General features: G+C 39.8%; 1 protein-coding gene across 1 annotated transcript; it reads left to right on the top strand.

Annotated features, from left to right (window-relative positions):
* Positions 1–2950: 2950 nt before the first annotated feature.
* On the top strand, positions 2951–16637 carry LOC127655121 (gap junction alpha-5 protein-like). Its single transcript, XM_052142753.1, has 2 exons — positions 2951–3173; positions 15378–16637. Exon 2 carries the CDS (start codon positions 15405–15407, stop codon positions 16635–16637), a length of 1233 nt encoding a protein of 410 aa, XP_051998713.1. The 5' UTR covers positions 2951–3173; positions 15378–15404.
* The last annotated feature ends 984 nt before the right edge of the window (positions 16638–17621 follow it).

A 17621-nucleotide genomic window follows, 5' to 3' on the forward strand; every position in this document is an offset into this window, starting at 1 on the left:
ATTGGTTCTTATTTCTCCACACATCATTCAGTTCTAGTTCTTGAGTTATCTTAAGAAGCATATTGCTAGACTGTAAGTGAGGTTCTTGTCCATTCCTATCCAATACAGTATTAGTGGTACAATTCCAATCTCCTCCCATTATTACACACATTTTTCCATCATCATATTTTCTTATTGCACTGTTTAACTTTTCAAATAATTCCATTCATTGTGGACCTATATTTGGAGCATATACATTAATAAAAAGACATTTTAACTCTTTAATTTCTACTATAGCTATTAAGACTCTACCTTTTTGTAATTCAGTAGTGGATAGGATCTTTAGATCTAAATGTTTAGAAAAAATAATCGCTACCCCTGCGCTTAAATTTGTTCCATAACTCAGAATACATTCACCTTCCCACCATCTATACAATTCCATTTCATTTTGATTATCTGAATGTGTTTCCTGTAAAAACATAACATTGATATCCTTGAGATGAACATGTTCTGAAATCACTGCTCTCTTATTCCTATCTCTCCCTCCATTGATGTTTAAAGATCCTATTCTCAAAATATCCATCAAAAGATATAAGGAGAGAAAAGAAAGAGACAGAAAAAACAGAAAACACTGCAAAGACACCCTTGATTTGCATCTCATTTCACAAAATCACTTTGATTTACATTTAACTGGGGTTTTCCCCTTTCTAAGTTTAGTGATAATCTTCTTTAAGCGAAACCTCTTTCGTGTACTCAGTTTTTCTTCTCCTACCCTCTTTTGCCAATATGGAACTGAAAATTCAAATTTCTTTACATCTGGAAAAAAATTCCTCACATCAACACCCTTTCCAAAAGTCTCATCCAAAAAAGAATAAATCTCATCCAAAGTGTAAATCTGATCCCAACTTACCCGAGAAATATCTGACAGATCTGAAGTATCAGATAAACCATCATCCTCATCATCAGCCTCATTTATTTCATCTTCACCTAATTTTTGTATTTTTTCTTTGGGCTCACATGAATCTACCTTTCTGACACTGTTCTGATCTTCAGTTCTTCCAGACTCAGTCACTACACAATCTCTGCTTATCTGGCCTTCCATCCTCACAACATCATTTATTTCAGACATCTGTAGGCCTACTTCAACATCACAGTCATCCATTCGTTCATTCTCAACAGACGACTCCTCATCCTTCCTCACACTCTCAGTAGAGAACTCCTCGTCATTTCTTACTTTCTCAGTAGGACTTTTCTCATCATTACTTACATTCTCAGCATTAATCACAAATTTTGGGGCAGTGGTGGCTCAGTGGTTGAGGCTCAGGGTTACTGACCAGAAGGTTGGGGGTTCAAGCCCCAGCACCACCAAGATGCCACTGTTGGGCCCTTGAGCAAGGCACTTAACTCCAGGTTGCTCCGGGGGGATTGTCCCTGTAATAAGTGCACTGTAAGTTGCTTTGGATAAAAGTGTCTGCCAAATATGTAAATGTAAATCACAACAACCTGATCTTTATGTGGATTTATTTGCACTTCAGCTTCAATTCCACTTGGGCCTGCCTCGGCTTTATTAGGACATGACAACCTTGCATGCCCGATACCACCACATTCAAGGAATCACATCTCACCTGCGCTCGCATATAGCATGTACGATTTGCCTTCATGCATGCATCGAAACGACACATTAAGAGTCAGCGAGTTTAAAAACATACATACGTGTCGCCTAAACAACAGCACATGTTTCAAGGCTGCATTTTTGCAGCCAAGTGGAACCATTTTGATTCCACTAGCAAGTTTACCAAAACGCGAAAGCTCGCGATCAATATCAGCATTAGGAATGAACGGCGGAACATTGGAAATGGTTGCTAACAGTTGAACATGAATAAAAGCACCACTTACCGAAACTCCGCTTTTGATCAAACGATTCACTAGTTGTTCATCCTTGAGAAAAACCACCACCGCTTTATTCATTTGGGACGCAGAAACAATGTTGTCGTGACCGACGTGTTCGGCTACATCACACAGCACGTCTTCTACAGACTCTCCAGCGTTCGTGACACACCTGATGCCGTGATGGAGCGACAGAGACGGCGCCTGCACACTCCTGTGCAACGCCATCTCCGTCCCCGACACGACAATACTAGACTATTACACGTACACAAAAACTGAGAATTTAACAGACTAAGACCAAACTAGTTTGCGAAATGACATACATGGAAATCCTTCCCATAAGCTCCCAAATGAAATAGTTAAGAAAAGAGTTTTCAAATTTCCCTCTCACCGTGATCACCTTCCCACACACAGAGAGAGAGAGAGAGAGAGAGAGAGAGACTGGCACAAGGAATTCCATGGTGTCTGTGAAGCTAATTAATTTTCTGAGTGTTCGTATCTGTGAAGCTAATGAATTTGTGAAACAACGAACCTGTGAAGCTAATGAGTTTTGTGAAGCTGTAAGCGTTGAAGTTGCCAATTAAAAATCTTACCTGTGCCTGTGTCCCTGCTTTCCTTCTGCTGTGGACCCTTTTAATGTGTGTACGTGTGAAAGTACAGGTATGGTGAAAATATGTTTGTTTGCGGTTTATGTTTGTGTGCAAGAAATGTTTTATTTATTAGCTGTTTGGAGTAAAGAATGAAGAAACTTCACACTAAAACTTCAACATGTATAGAGACACAAGCACTACATATCACACAGCATCAATGAATAGTCTGAGAAGAACACCCATTATGTTCTAATACAATCTCACTTCCTCTCTTTACACAGTGGTATTCTTCTCACCAAAATAGAGTGCCACCAAGTGTATGCTGAGCGGTGTATAGTGTTGGGGGGGAGTGGGAGAGGAAGGGAGGAAGAGAAGGGGAGGAGGAAAAGGAAGAGTGGAGGGGGGTTTGAAACACTCCCTGAGATGGCATGCTATTTCTCAGAGTGTCCCACGCTTGTTCTTTATTTCCACAGTGGGACAGGCATGAGGGGGCCTGTGCTGTACCGTGAACTCCAGTTTCGCCAGAGTGTCATCTACAGAGATACACTGTCATACGTCTCCATTGCTCAGTGTATCCCACTGTTATACAGATACTAGAGCTGAGCTACAGCTACAGGACCCCCGGGCCACAGACTAAGAGCCCACTCATTCTTCTGAAGAGGAACAGGCACATAGAGACCCATCCAAAGAAATTCCAATAAGTCAACAATCAGACAGGTAATTTACCTTTATGCATTACTCTAATTGTAAGAGATTCTTGAGTCAGATTATGCTATGTCTCTGTTTATGAGAACAATTAGCCACAGATAATTAATATTGTGCAAAATAAGAAGGCAGGGTTGGAGAAGAAAAAGTTAATATACTATTTCTTTAGACAGGACTAAGGTATGTCACAAGTATCATAATATCTAATTAATAATTTCATCATAATTGTCAGCAAAGTACAAGTTATATCAACATTTTAGTTTGTTAGTAAAATCACAAAAATTATTATATATTTCACGAAAACATTTATTGTCTGAATAAAGATTTAAGCTGTCATATTTACTTACATTATAATTCCTACTTTGATTTTTTATGTTTCAAACTTTTGATATATCAGCTAATATTGTGTTTCAAATCATTTAAACAACAGATGATTTGTTTGTTTTGTCTTATGCAGATTTAATATTAAAGTATTTATAATTTTTTTATATGAATAAAACATTGAAATAATTATAAAATTGTGATATAATAAAATATAGGCGCTACATGAATTTGCTATGTGTTCACAAATTAAGTCAAGTCAATGGTCTGCATATTTGCACGTCATGACATCATTGTTTCTTGAGAAATCGAAGCAATGCTAAATACATTTGCACTCATCAGTTTTTCTCGAGAAACTTCAGCCACATTGCTAAGATAAGTTCTGACTAACACTAACACAGCGGACACTTTTGTCATCACCGCTTGGAAGAAAGATAGTGTTATGTGTGTGAATATGCATATAGAAAGATGAAAGTATGTATGAACTGGATCACCTAAGATTTACCTGTGTAAACAATACTTTATACGTATTAAATCAGTGGGGTTTTATATTGAGGATGCAAGGGAGGCAGTTTAAATAATCATAATAAAACACATTAATTTGATAGGTCTTTGATTTTACTTGATTTAATATAGTCTGGAAAAATGAACATACAAAAATATTTTAGGATTGTATGCTTATTAATGGTGTAAAATAAAAGGTATTTGCCTTCCCATGCTGAAATCTGATATATGGCCATTAACATATAAAACTGTAATACCCAGGCTGTATTTGGGCATATACATTATATATGTTAGATACTGAAATGCCACATTGATTTGGAAAAATATATGTTACATATATGAAAAAATAAATGTTTTTAGTATTTTGAAATATACTGTATGTTGTTGCATATATGTGCAAGTATGTGACTTTTTATATTAGTGAAAATGTGTTTTACATATATTGTTATATATGTATATACACAAAACTATGTAAATATCAAATTTGCATTGAAAAAAACAAAAAAAAAACAGAATCCTGAGATGGCACTCTGCCACTGTATTTAGACACCTACGCTACACTTTAAGATGTATGATTGGATTGGATTGGATTCGATGACAATTTATCAAACCAAGTGGCATCAGCAAACAAATTATGACATTTATCAGAACAAACTTCCCTTTTCTGAGCCATTTTTGCAATTACTTTTAACCAAGTGCTCTCAAGGCAATTCAGTTTAGTGGATGTATGAAGCCAATTCCCCTCAAATTCACACAAGTGTTCTAGCCTCCGGTGTAATTCCTCATATTAACTATGAATATATTACTTTGACAACCAGAAAGTGTTCAAATACTTTTTGTCTTTTTTTATTTTTAACAGTAAATCAATTATTTTAGAGTTTAAAACCTAACAAACTTCTTTTTGTGAAATGTCTTGTTTGAAAAGTGTTTGTTTTGTCTATTTATTACATTATTTACTACATCTTTATAATTTGTCAACATTATTAACATTTTAGGGTGCATGAGCTTCAACAGGTTAAAATAACTGCCATTTGTTTTGACTTTGGAAGTGGCATCATGCTCAAATAAAAGCTTAGGAATAAAATGTAAAATCACAACAGTGTCACAGTCTTAATGAAAAAAATAAATTCAGTTGGTCAGCTATACTCATCTAATGATCACTGTCAGGTTTTAACTTTCAACTTGACCATCAACTTTCAAATAAGCTTATTACATACTTCCAGGATGCCCAGTATGTAATGGAGTAGGTGCCTGTCCTCAGTGAGAATGGATTGTTAAGAACACATTGATCAGTACAGTTGCTGTGACAGCAAAGGCAGAAACAGTACCGCCATGTAAGGAAACACATCATCCTGTAGCAGCCTGACAAGCAGAGAAGCATTGTCTTTATGGCCCAGCTCTATGAGGGATTCCACTGGATGGTAGGTGTTGATCTGTGTGGGTGTTTGTGTGCATATAATGGAGTTCTGCACTGTATAAGGGGTGGGCAGGGGGTATCATTGTCATTGCTAAACTAAGGATGTCATCCTTGACCTTTGCATTGATTAAAGCAGTCTGTCTTGCTTGTGTCAGTCCTAGAATGCCTGGCTGTTCTTTGATTTTTCAAGAATGCATATAGCATTGGCATGCAAGATCAAGGTTTAAACTTCAACTGTATGTAATGATAGTTTGCTTTGCCCAGTAATGGGGCAGGTTATTTAGGGATAAGACATATCATTGTTTTTTTCAAAGATAAATTGGTTATTTTTGGTGTAGGCTAGATTTAGGTTTATAACTACACTGAAAAAAGAGGTAACCTGCGTTTGTTACTACAAGGATTTTAACAAATCCCTTGGTTCCAGGGAATGAGGAGGTGGGAGACAGCATACTACGTTCAAATAATAATTTTTTATTGTTCCTTTTACTCGCTTTTCAGCAGAACACCTCTTAAAAAACACACACACACACACACATCTCTGCTGGCATCTCATCCCCTTTTACCTCCAACTCACAGCTCACTGGGAATACAAAACAGGTATTAGCACAGGGGTAAATCCTTAACCACTCAGCTTTCCCAGACCTCACTCTCCACAGCTCAGCGCTCGATCACACCCCTGCTGCCACATACCCCCACGGCCCAACTCAGGCCGGGGAACTGTCCCTCCCCTTCCACTATCTGGGATAATACAGCCCCCAACCCCCTGTCCGACATATCTGTAACAAAAAAGGGAGAGAGAAGTCAAGGGAATGCAAGAATGGTCTAACACAGAGTGCAGATTTCACTAAAGTAAACACTTGTTGGCACAGCTCCATCCGCTGGATTGGGTCTGGTGTTCCCTTTTTAGTGAGATCAGTCAGCGGGCTGGTGACATCCGAATACTTAGGTACAAACATACAATAATAGCCAGTCAGCCCCAGGAACTGTCTCACCTCCTTTTTGGTCCTGGGTCTCGGACAAGGCGCAATATCTGCTGTCTTATCAATTTGGGACTGCACTTGTCCATAACCCAAGTGGAAACCTAGATACCGTACTTCCACCCAACCAATTGCACACATCCTCGGATTGTGCTGAGATTGAGTCCTGCTCAGCTCAGCAATCTCAGGAAGGCCCTCAGATGCTGGATATGCTGCTGCCAATCATTTCTATAAATAATAATATCGTCCAGGTAGGCAGCGGCATATGCATTATGCCGGTGGAGAATTTTTTCCATGAGTCACTGAAACGTAGACGGGGCCCCAAACAAGCCAGATGGAAGGGTAACGAATTGGTGTAACCCAAACTGAGTGGAAAAAGCTAATTTTTCTCAGGACATGGGAGTCAAGGGGATGCCAATATCCCTTTGTTAAATCAAGTGTCGAATAAAATGATCTGCACCTAACTGATCGAGCAGTTTGTCAATGCGAGGAATGGGGTCTGCGTTGAATTTAGACACCGCGTTAACTTTTCTATAGTACACACAACACCGGACCGACCCGTCGGCCTTAGGGACCCAAACCACAGGGCTGGCCCTATCACTGTGGAACTCCTCAATTACCCCCATATCGAACCACTTTTTTCTTGTGTCCCGGTAATCGATAGGGGTGGGAAAGTAGCTCCACTCCCGGAGTCAGCTCAATGTGGTGTTCTATGAGGTTTGTACGACTGGGTATCAACTTTGTCTCCTCAGGAGGCATAAAAATAGAAACAAATGATGACATTATATGACATGATAAAATTAAGAGCTCCTATAATTTAGTCTTGGAAGAATTTGATGAGAAATTATTGAGTTCATACTCAAATCTCAGATTTTTGATTGGAGATATCTTTGCTCTTTTGATTCCACTTTGGTATCTGGCAAATCTGAGTGCCGTTTGAGACACTGTTGAGATCTCTTCTAATAAACCTAGAGGAGACATTATGGGTTTTAGGACAAAATCTGAGAAACAGGAGATTTAAGATGAAGTCTCCATTTAATCTCAATCACATTGCTGTCTAGGAGAATCATCTGTGATATAACATTTGTGATTTTTCTTTCCGATGGATATAAAGTTATAGCAGTGTGTTGTGGTAATGTGCTGACTGGACTGATAAATTTCTTTGCAGATTACATACTTCCAATCCTGGTTATGTTGGGACAAAGATGTCACACTGTGTTGTCACGCTGATTCTGTAAGTCCCTGACATCAGGTTTAGGGGAAGGACTTAAGTAAATATTTAGTCAGAGTTAAGGGGTAGGGCCCATGCAGGGGCACTGCAGAGCCTCTTATGGTGTGGGTATCAGGATGCCCTCAGCAACATGATCACTGTGAGAAAAACCAGCATGCAATTTCTTGCCAGCACTGCTTGGCACCTTTTTGAAGTGCTATAAGAATGTTTCATAGGTGTTGTGGCATTGTTTCCAGCTTGTTAAACTGATGCAAATGGGAGTGTGAGGTTGTTTGTTATCCTAAAGTTTATTTTTGTTATTGAAAGTTTGACAGCGGCTTGGAGTCATAAACAGCGTAGTTTGACAGTTAAGAATATTTGATGTTAAGGAAGCTCTGATGTTCCTTAATAAAAAAGTCCAGACTGATCTCATGAAAATTTTGACTGTGGCTAAATTTTTGCAAAATTCTATATGTTCATGACATGTATCACGGCTGTTTCAAGGTGAAATTCCACTGTGTGGTGCTAAAAGTTAAATGTTCTCCAAAACATACTTTATGAATGAGTTTTTTTTTAAGGAATAGTTCACCCAAAAATGAAAACTCTCTCATAACTTACCCTCATGCCATCCCAGATGTGCATGTGTAGAGCAGAGGAGGGCCAATCAGCCTGATGGTGGCACGCGAGGGATAAAGGCAACCGCAAATGTTACATAAGATGGATTTATTATTGCCTTACATAATATTTTAGGCTGTGCTGTATTATGACATTTCTAATGCACAGCATAAAATCATGCACATTTTTTTTGCATACTCTAGTATTTTGTTGGACCGCCTTTAGCTTTGATTACGGCACGCATTAATCGTGGCATTGTTTCGACAACCTTATGCAAAGTCACAACATTTATTTCTGTCCAGAGTTGCATACATTCTTTTGGACAAGATCTTGTACTGATGACGGGAGAGCCACTCCGTAAAGTCTTCTCCAGCACATCCCAAAGACTTTCAAGGGGGTTAAGGTCAGGACTCTGTGGTGGCCAATTCATGTGTGAAAACAATTCTTCATGCTCCTTGAACCACTCTTTCACAATTTGAGCCTGATGAATCTTGGCATTGTCGTCCTGGAATATGCCCGTTCCGTCAGGGAAGAAAAAATCCATTGATTGAATAACCTGGTCATTCAGTACATTCAAGTAGTCAGCTGACTTAATTTTATTGCCACACAATGTTGCTGAGCCTACCCCTGACCAATTGAAGCAACTCCAGATCATAGCGCTGACTCCAAAGGCTTATGCAGTGGGAACTATGCATGATGGTTGCATCACTTCATGCACTTCCCTTCTTACCCTGATGCCCATTGCTTTGGAATAGGGTAGATCTGCACTCATCAGACCAAATTACCTTTTTCCATTGCTCCACAGTCTAATATTTATGCGCTCTTGCAACTGAAGTGTTTTTCCCGATTAGCCTCACTAACAAGTGGCTTTCTTGTGGCCACACAATGTTTATCAATCCTGTAAGTTATTTTGGCATTGTGCATGTGGAAATGCTCTAAATGTCACTATTAAACAAAGCAGCATGGTGAGTTGTGCGTGGATGCCGCAGTGGATGGCATGAAGCCTCCACATGTGCTGTCTCCACGGTAACACGCTCAACAAGCCACATGATAAGATGCGCGGGTTGACGGTCTCAGACGCAGAGGCAACTGAGATTTCGTCCTCCGCCACCCAAATTGAGGCGAGTCACTATGCCACCATGAGGACTTGCTCCTTGAACCACTCTTTCACAATTTGAGCCTGATGAATCTTGGCATTGTCGTCCTGGAATATGCCCGTTCCGTCAGGGAAGAAAAAATCCATTGATTGAATAACCTGGTCATTCAGTACATTCAAGTAGTCAGCTGACTTAATTTTATTGCCACACAATGTTGCTGAGCCTACCCCTGACCAATTGAAGCAACTCCAGATCATAGCGCTGACTCCAAAGGCCTATGCAGTGGGAACTATGCATGATGGTTGCATCACTTCATGCACTTCCCTTCTTACCCTGATGCCCATTGCTTTGGAATAGGGTAGATCTGCACTCATCAGACCAAATTACCTTTTTCCATTGCTCCACAGTCTAATATTTATGCGCTCTTGCAACTGAAGTGTTTTTCCGATTAGCCTCACTAACAAGTGGCTTTCTTGTGGCCACACAATGTTTATCAATCCTGTAAGTTATTTTGGCATTGTGCATGTGGAAATGCTCTAAATGTCACTATTAAACAAAGCAGCATGGTGAGTTGTGCGTGGATGCCGCAGTGGATGGCATGAAGCCTCCACATGTGCTGTCTCCACGGTAACACGCTCAACAAGCCACATGATAAGATGCGCGGGTTGACGGTCTCAGACGCAGAGGCAACTGAGATTTCGTCCTCCGCCACCCAAATTGAGGCGAGTCACTATGCCACCATGAGGACTTAAAGTGCATTGGGAATTGGACATTCCAAATTGGGTAGAAAAAATAAAAATAAAATGTAATAATGCATAGGACAGTTCATAACCCAATTCCAGTTCCAATTTCAGCAATCACCTTAGATGTTTTTTTTTTTGGGATATGTCTTACGACATGGTTGTTTAAGAAATGAGAAGCTACACACTGCGTCAGTTAGGGTTAAAAGAATTGTCAGTTAGGGTTAAAAGAATTGTTGCCAGCTGAAACATATTAATCACTGCACTAACAATCCAGTCATAGGCTGAAAAGTATCTGCTTATTTAAATCCAATCGGCAACTTTTTTTGGCCAGGCAGTGTATTTTGAAACTTGAGAATTTAAATCCAAAGAATTGCATCCTTTTTTTATTTTTTATTTTTATATCAATCTGCTTTATTCAGAGTTCAATTTCTTAATCATTCCATATATTCCAGGTAAGATTAGCTATAAGAATAAAAAAGTTTGATTTTGTGTTGACGAGGGGGAATTATGCCTAAATTTAACAATTTCTAGTGTATGTTCATTCACATTAGACGCCCTTTGGGGTCAGCATCCAAATGTCAATTCCTTCATATAACAAGCAGAAAATCATATGAGAGCAGGTGAAAGTTCTTCCTGTCTGTCATTTATCTCACCAGCCTGTGTGTGTGTGTGTGTGCGCGCACTGCAGTTCCATTGTTTTTTATCTGCAAGAAATACTGCAGTCTGCACTTCAGCCTCTCATTATACTTCATGATAAGGGCTTTAATGGTATTGTACATAAAATTATCAGCCCAAGTGAACTTTTATGTCCTGTCGTTCCCTTTTTCTCTTGGGATGAAATCAACCTTGCACTTGAGGCCTTAAAAGACTTGTTTTCTTTATAGTACCAAGTCTGAAGGAAATCATATTGTTTGAAATTACTTACTAAGAGAAGCAGTAAAGGAAGATGAACAAAAGAAAATCAGGAGACAGAAGGAGAGCACACTGGCAGCAGTGGATATTTCCATCCTCCTACTGTTTTTTTTTTTTTTTATGTTTAAGATTCCATTCCCACCGATTGCATTCCAAATGGCTTTTGCCAACATACACATGCTTACATTACTGGGTTCACATCATTAAATGATTCCAAAGCATCTGATGTGAGATTGTGAGACATTTAAAATAGTAAGACCACAAAAACATACAAAATATGAAACTAAATAATTAAATAAATCATGCAATGGGTCAGCATCCAAGACACTGAAGGCAGAACACAATTCTGAGCATTTGTGTAATGTGCTAGTTTTGTTAGGAAGTAAATTCTGTGTATGTGGTAGCAACAAATACAAATGATAGTTTTGCAGATCAACACGTACATGTACACAATAAGTACGTTGTCTGAAATTACATTGTATATTTGTTTTAATGTTCGTAGTAAAAAAAACACCTACTATAAAGTGGGAGCATGTTTTTTTTGTTTTTTTTAACACTAGACTGACACTAGACTGACGTGTGTCACTCTCTCAGCTCTGTGGCTGCTGCCTTTTTATGACGCTCTCCCCATGCTTACTGAAATTAGACACCGGTGTTAGACATAATTTAGCTCAGGTGTAAGCACCCTTACCACTTTTCTCTCCCGGACGGGCGCTTGATCACGCCCCCGCTGCCACACCGTGTTTTGTTAAAGCCTATTTATTTTTGTTACAAGCCGTGTTTCGTTAAAGCCTGAGTAAAGTTCATTTGTTTCAATGTACCGGTAGGCACCTGCGGCTTATAGACAGGTGCGGCTTATTTATGTTCAAAATAATATTTTATTTAAAAATCAGTGGGTGCGGCTTATATTCGGGTGTGCTCAATAGTCCGGAAATTACGGTAATTGTTACTTAACACAACTATAAAATGTTATTACATACTGATTAGTTAACACATATTCCTTAGTAGTTAATAGTAGTGACTTAAGTGTTAATGAAGAATTACCTATTAGTTCTGCAGTAATTCCTTATTAGTTATGCATTAATTCCTTATTAGTTATGCATTTTAAGTAAGATACAGTATTCTAAAGTGTTACCAATAAATCTAATGTCTTTTCCATACCCTTCACTCTTGCTAACTAAAACAGCTATATTGAGATCCTGAAAAAAGATATTTGTGTGTGTGTGGTTAGGTTTTGCCTACATAGTGGAGACTACATTTCCCTAATTATGGTAAAATCTGAAATCACCAACTTTCTGGGGACCAGCAAACGGTCTCCACACTAAAAACAGCTTAATAAACATGCTAAATAATGTCTTAAATGAATAGTCCATATTTAATACAAGTTACACTCAATCTGCAGCAATTGTGGCATAATATTTATTACTAGAGAAATAAATTAAACTTAAAATACTGTTTGTGCTACAGTCCAGAATTATACCTCAAATTGTGTGACTGGTTGAGAAGAGTGGGGAAAAAAAAATCTGAACTTACTCTTTTGACTTGAGCAAGTAAGCAACCACCTAGCAGTCACCCAGAACTTACTAGAAACCACATACTATAGCTGTGCACTAAAAAACATTCTTAACACCTTAGCAACCACAAAGCAACTCCCTGGCAATCACCCACAACAGGCAAGCACCATTTTCTTCAGAAAATGTACAAATCTAGGATAACCTTTTATTTTGCAGTGTCTGTGTTACACATACTACATGTTACTAAATTCACTTACATAGTAATAATTATAAAAATATGTACTTACATGTAGCTGCTACAAAGCAGATACACGGTATGTACAATTAGTTCATTAACATTATCTGTTACTTATCTCTGTAAATACACAGTAACACAGTCACTGTCAAATAAAGTGTGACCAAAGCTAGTTTACAGCCATCTGGTTAACATTTATCTTGAATTGTTGTTGCTGTTGAAGTGATATTATTAGTGTCTTTCAAAGAGGAACACTCCTAACAATGCAATTTATTTATCTCTATTTATTTCTGTGACAAGAAGTTCAGGTAGTCCATTCGGTGTCCTAAAAGCTACATCACAAACACAGGGACAAAAACAGAACCACAGAGGTTGGCACACATGATACTGTAGATATACTGCAGCATTGTGGTCTAAAATCATCACCCCATTTTGGTCTGTATGGGTCATGCAAAGCAGTAGTTCTCAGGGCCTCTGGCTTCACCTTGCCCTGCTCTCTCCTGCAAGGCTACTGTTCCCAACCTACCCCAAAAACTGGGGCAGGCCAGCCACAATTAGAACAGTCACCCCTGTGTTTATTTAAGTTCATACATTTCTCCCTCTCTGGGACATACTGTAAATATACTACATATATAGTTTGACAATGTATGGGAAACCACTGGAAAATTTATGAAGATTATAGTCTTTGAGATACAGTTTCATTGCATTAAAAACAAAGAATAAAAGTGCCATTTATTTTAAAAAAGAGCACAAGCACACCTTTCAAGCTACACACAAAAATATGTTTGAAATTTGAGTGAAGTTTGTTAGGTTTAACATTTTAGATATGTCATTTTCTAAATTAAGACAAATGTGTTATGACACTTTTTGGTTGTCAAACTTGGATACATATTAATAGTTAATGTGATTAACTACACCTGTGGGCACCCTATTAGTGCGCCTAATTCAGGGGCCAGCTGTATGCCAGCGCGTCTGTCCCAAGAGGAGCTTCCGTCAGGATGTATCAGAGCTGGCAGTGGATGTTGTCCTGGGAGGAAAATAGATCTATATGTGCTGTACAGAATCGGTCCCAAATCAGCTGGATGTGAGTGGCGCGCAGCGACTTGAGTCGCGTCTGACACCAAAGGAAGAGCTGGCGGGCGAGTTGTGACATGTGACGAGAGCGCATGCCGCCTTGGCGATTTATGTTTGCTACCGTTGTGGTGCTGTCTGAATGGATCAATATTCTTGCCCCTAATTAGCGGGGGAAACCTCCGCAGTGCAAGAGATACAGCCAACAACTCTAGGCAATCGATGTGCCAACGCAGCCGGGGTCAGGTAATAGTGCGTCGGGAGGCAGAAGAGCGTCCCGAGGCTTGGGTGCTGAGAAAAGGCACTTAACTTGCTCTGCGCACCCAGCAGGGGGCGGGTTAGAGACTGAAGCAAAATAGAATTAGAACTGTATTTGAGTGCAACCACACATTCTCTTCACATTCTTATTATTAACGAAAATACTTGCAAATTATCCACACATTTAATTTCAAAGCCAGGTGTTCACGGGGGCCAGCAGAACAGTTTAACCAAATACACATGTTTTTACTACCATGAATTGTGACTATATACTGTATAGTTAGTTATTAGAGCAGTTGAAGTTATTGATGCATGGACAGACCTTTTCAGAGTTTACTTATCTCCCTAATACCTAGCATGCTGATCTGCATATTTAGTGATGTAATGATGCCAGTGATTGTTTTCCAATCACCCTCTCAGAACAGAAACATCACGTGCTGGCTTTTGATGTAAATGTTAGAACTTATTTTAATACAATACATATCAGTTAATTCGTACATATGATATTTGTAAATAAAAGTAATTTTATTTTAGTCTGACGAGCAAAATAAAGTGGCTGGAGTAGCCTTAGTGTAGCCTTTCTTTCTTAGAGTAGCTTTTCTGTCAGCTCAAACCAGTCTGGCCATTCTCCGTTTACCTCTCATCAACAAGGGGTTTTTGTCAGCAGAACTGCTGCTCACTGGATTTTTTATTTTTTTTTACACCATTTTGAGTTAACTCTAGAGACAGTTGTGTGTGAAAATCCCAGGAGATCAGCAGTTACAGAAATACTTTAACCAGACGGTCTGGCACCAGCAATCATGCCACATTGAAATCACTGTGATAAAAAAAATTCCCCATACTGATGGTTGATGTGAACATTGACTGAAGCTCCTCCTGACCCATATCTGCATAATTGTATGCATTGCACTGCTGCCACGCGATTTTCTGATTAGATAATCACATGAATAAGTAGGTGTACATGTGTACCTAATAATGTTCTAAACAATCCCTTTAAGAGAACTGCGTGATAACATTTAAAGACCAAACCAAATTACATAAAGTAAAAAATGGTTTGAGTAATGGTAGTTCACACAAAAATTTGAATTCATTTTTCACTCATGTTTTTTCCTCAGCGGAACACTAAAGGAGATGTCAGTCTTAGTCACCATTTACTTTTAGAGCAAATTTTTTTCTGTTCAATGAAAGAGAAAGGTGATTGAGAATTTTCATTTTTGGGTAAACTACCCCTATACTTTAAACATTTGAGGAGTCTAATGAGACTAGGCTGGGAGTTTTAAGACAATGAAAATTATCTTAATGTCAATCTCTCTCTTTCCTTCTATCTCTCTTTATGTCTCAGAAAGAGAAGCAGTGTTGTTGTGAAGCAATGGGGGACTGGAGTGTCCTAGGTAACTTTCTGGAAGAGGTACAGGAGCACTCTACATCAGTGGGGAAGGTGTGGTTGACAGTGCTGTTCATCTTTCGCATCCTAGTCTTGGGCACAGCCGCGGAGTCATCATGGGGTGACGAGCAGTCTGACTTCATGTGTGACACAAAACAACCTGGTTGCACAAATGTCTGTTATGACCAAGCTTTCCCCATTGCTCATATTCGCTACTGGGTGTTGCAGATCGTCTTTGTATCAACGCCATCCCTCATCTACATGGGCCATGCCATGCACACTGTCCGCATGGAGGAGAAACGAAGGCTGAGGGAGCAGGAGGAGAAGGCTGCTGTCGGGAATGAGAGAGGAAGAGAAGAGAAAGAGTATTTGGAACAGAGAGACAAAGCCGTAGAGGCACCGACGAAGATCCGCCTTAGGGGGGCGCTACTGCACACATATGTCCTAAGCATTTTAATACGCTCGTTCATGGAAGTGACCTTCATTGTGATCCAATATATGATGTATGGAATCTTTCTGCAAGCTCTGTACCACTGCAACACTTCGCCGTGTCCCAACCCAGTGAACTGTTACATGTCACGGCCGACGGAGAAAAATGTCTTCATTGTGTTCATGTTAGTGGTGGCAGGAGTGTCACTGTTCCTCAGTGTGGTGGAGCTGTACCACCTCAGTTGGAAACAGTGTAGGCAATGCCTTAGAAAGTACACAGAAAACCGCACCATTGATGGCAAAACCAAAAACGGCAAAGATGTTTCCACAGTCAAACCTGGCATGGCAACTATTCCATTGGAACGGCCTGACACAACTCAACCATCCCCTTCCCAAAACTGTACCCCACCCCCAGATTTTAACCAGTGCTTAGCGTCCAGTCAAGGACCACCATCACCTCCACATCTCCATCACCACCATCTTCATCACATACACCAAGCCTTCCAGCCCTTCACCAATCATCTGGCCAACCAGCAGAACTCTGTCAATATGGCCACCGAGTGGCATCATCATAGTCATGATGACCTGGAGATTTCCGAGGACTTCATGCGGATGAGCTTTAGGAGCCCTGCGTCTCGGTTGCCTTGCAGGCATGTCCTGAGTGATGTGACACCCAGCGCCCCCTCCACACCATCCTCCCATCCAGGCTTCTTTGAAGACAAGCGACACCTTAGCAAGACCAGTGGCACTAGTAGTAACCGGGTTAGACCGTGTGATCTAGCTGTGTAGTCTGTGTTTTTTATTTTATACCATTTTATCCCAATTTGGAATGCCCAATTCCCACTACTTTGTAGGTTCTTGTGGTGGCGCTCAATCCGGGTGGCTGAGGACAAGTCTCAGTTGCCTCTGCTTCTGAGACAGTCAATCCGCATGCATCTTATCACGTGACTCGCTGAGCATGACACCATGTATACTCACAGCATGTGGAGGCTCATGCTACTCTCCGCGATCTACGCACAACTTACCACGCGCCACACTGTGAGCGAGGACCCCTAATCGTGACCTTGAGGAGGTTACCCCATGTGAATATATCCTCCCTAGCAAACGGGACAATTTGGTTGCTTAGGAGACCTGGATGGAATCACTCAGCACACCCTGGATTCAAACTCGTCACTCCAGGGGTGGTAGTCAGTGTCAATACTCGCTAAGCTACCCAGGCCCTCAAAGCTACATCATCAAGATCCCATGAGTGCAGTTTTTTTTCTTGTGATGATGCATTTTCTATTGAAACAAGATGTTTGGGCACAAAATGGAAGAGCTTGTCCCTTTCTTTTTTTCTGTAAATAGACAATAGGCTTTAGTTAACAACACAGAAATGATACATTAATTTCTACTTGTCTGTTGTAGGTGAAATTAGGGGAGGGACATTCTCATTGTAGAGAAAATTTTATTGGACACAAATCAGGGTAGTGCAAGATGAGTCATAAATAGTTTGGTCCATTTCTCAGAAGAGAAAGACTAGATTTTAAATGTGTATATATCTTCTAAAAGTTACCTTTTGGGCATACACTAGCATAAAGAATGCCTCAAAGCTAACAACCATGAACTAAAATCTACAAAACTCTTTATGGTGTCTTTAAACGGCATTCCCAGATGTAGAGAGGCAGGGAGTGGTTCGGTTTACTGTGGATTCATATAGTGTGCCAAAACTCAGAGAGGTATGCAACTAAAAGATGTTTTGTATATTTCATTGGCCCTTTTTTTCTGGAGTGC

This window comes from Xyrauchen texanus, chromosome 14 (assembly GCF_025860055.1).
Source record: "Xyrauchen texanus isolate HMW12.3.18 chromosome 14, RBS_HiC_50CHRs, whole genome shotgun sequence".
NCBI lineage: Eukaryota > Metazoa > Chordata > Actinopteri > Cypriniformes > Catostomidae > Xyrauchen > Xyrauchen texanus.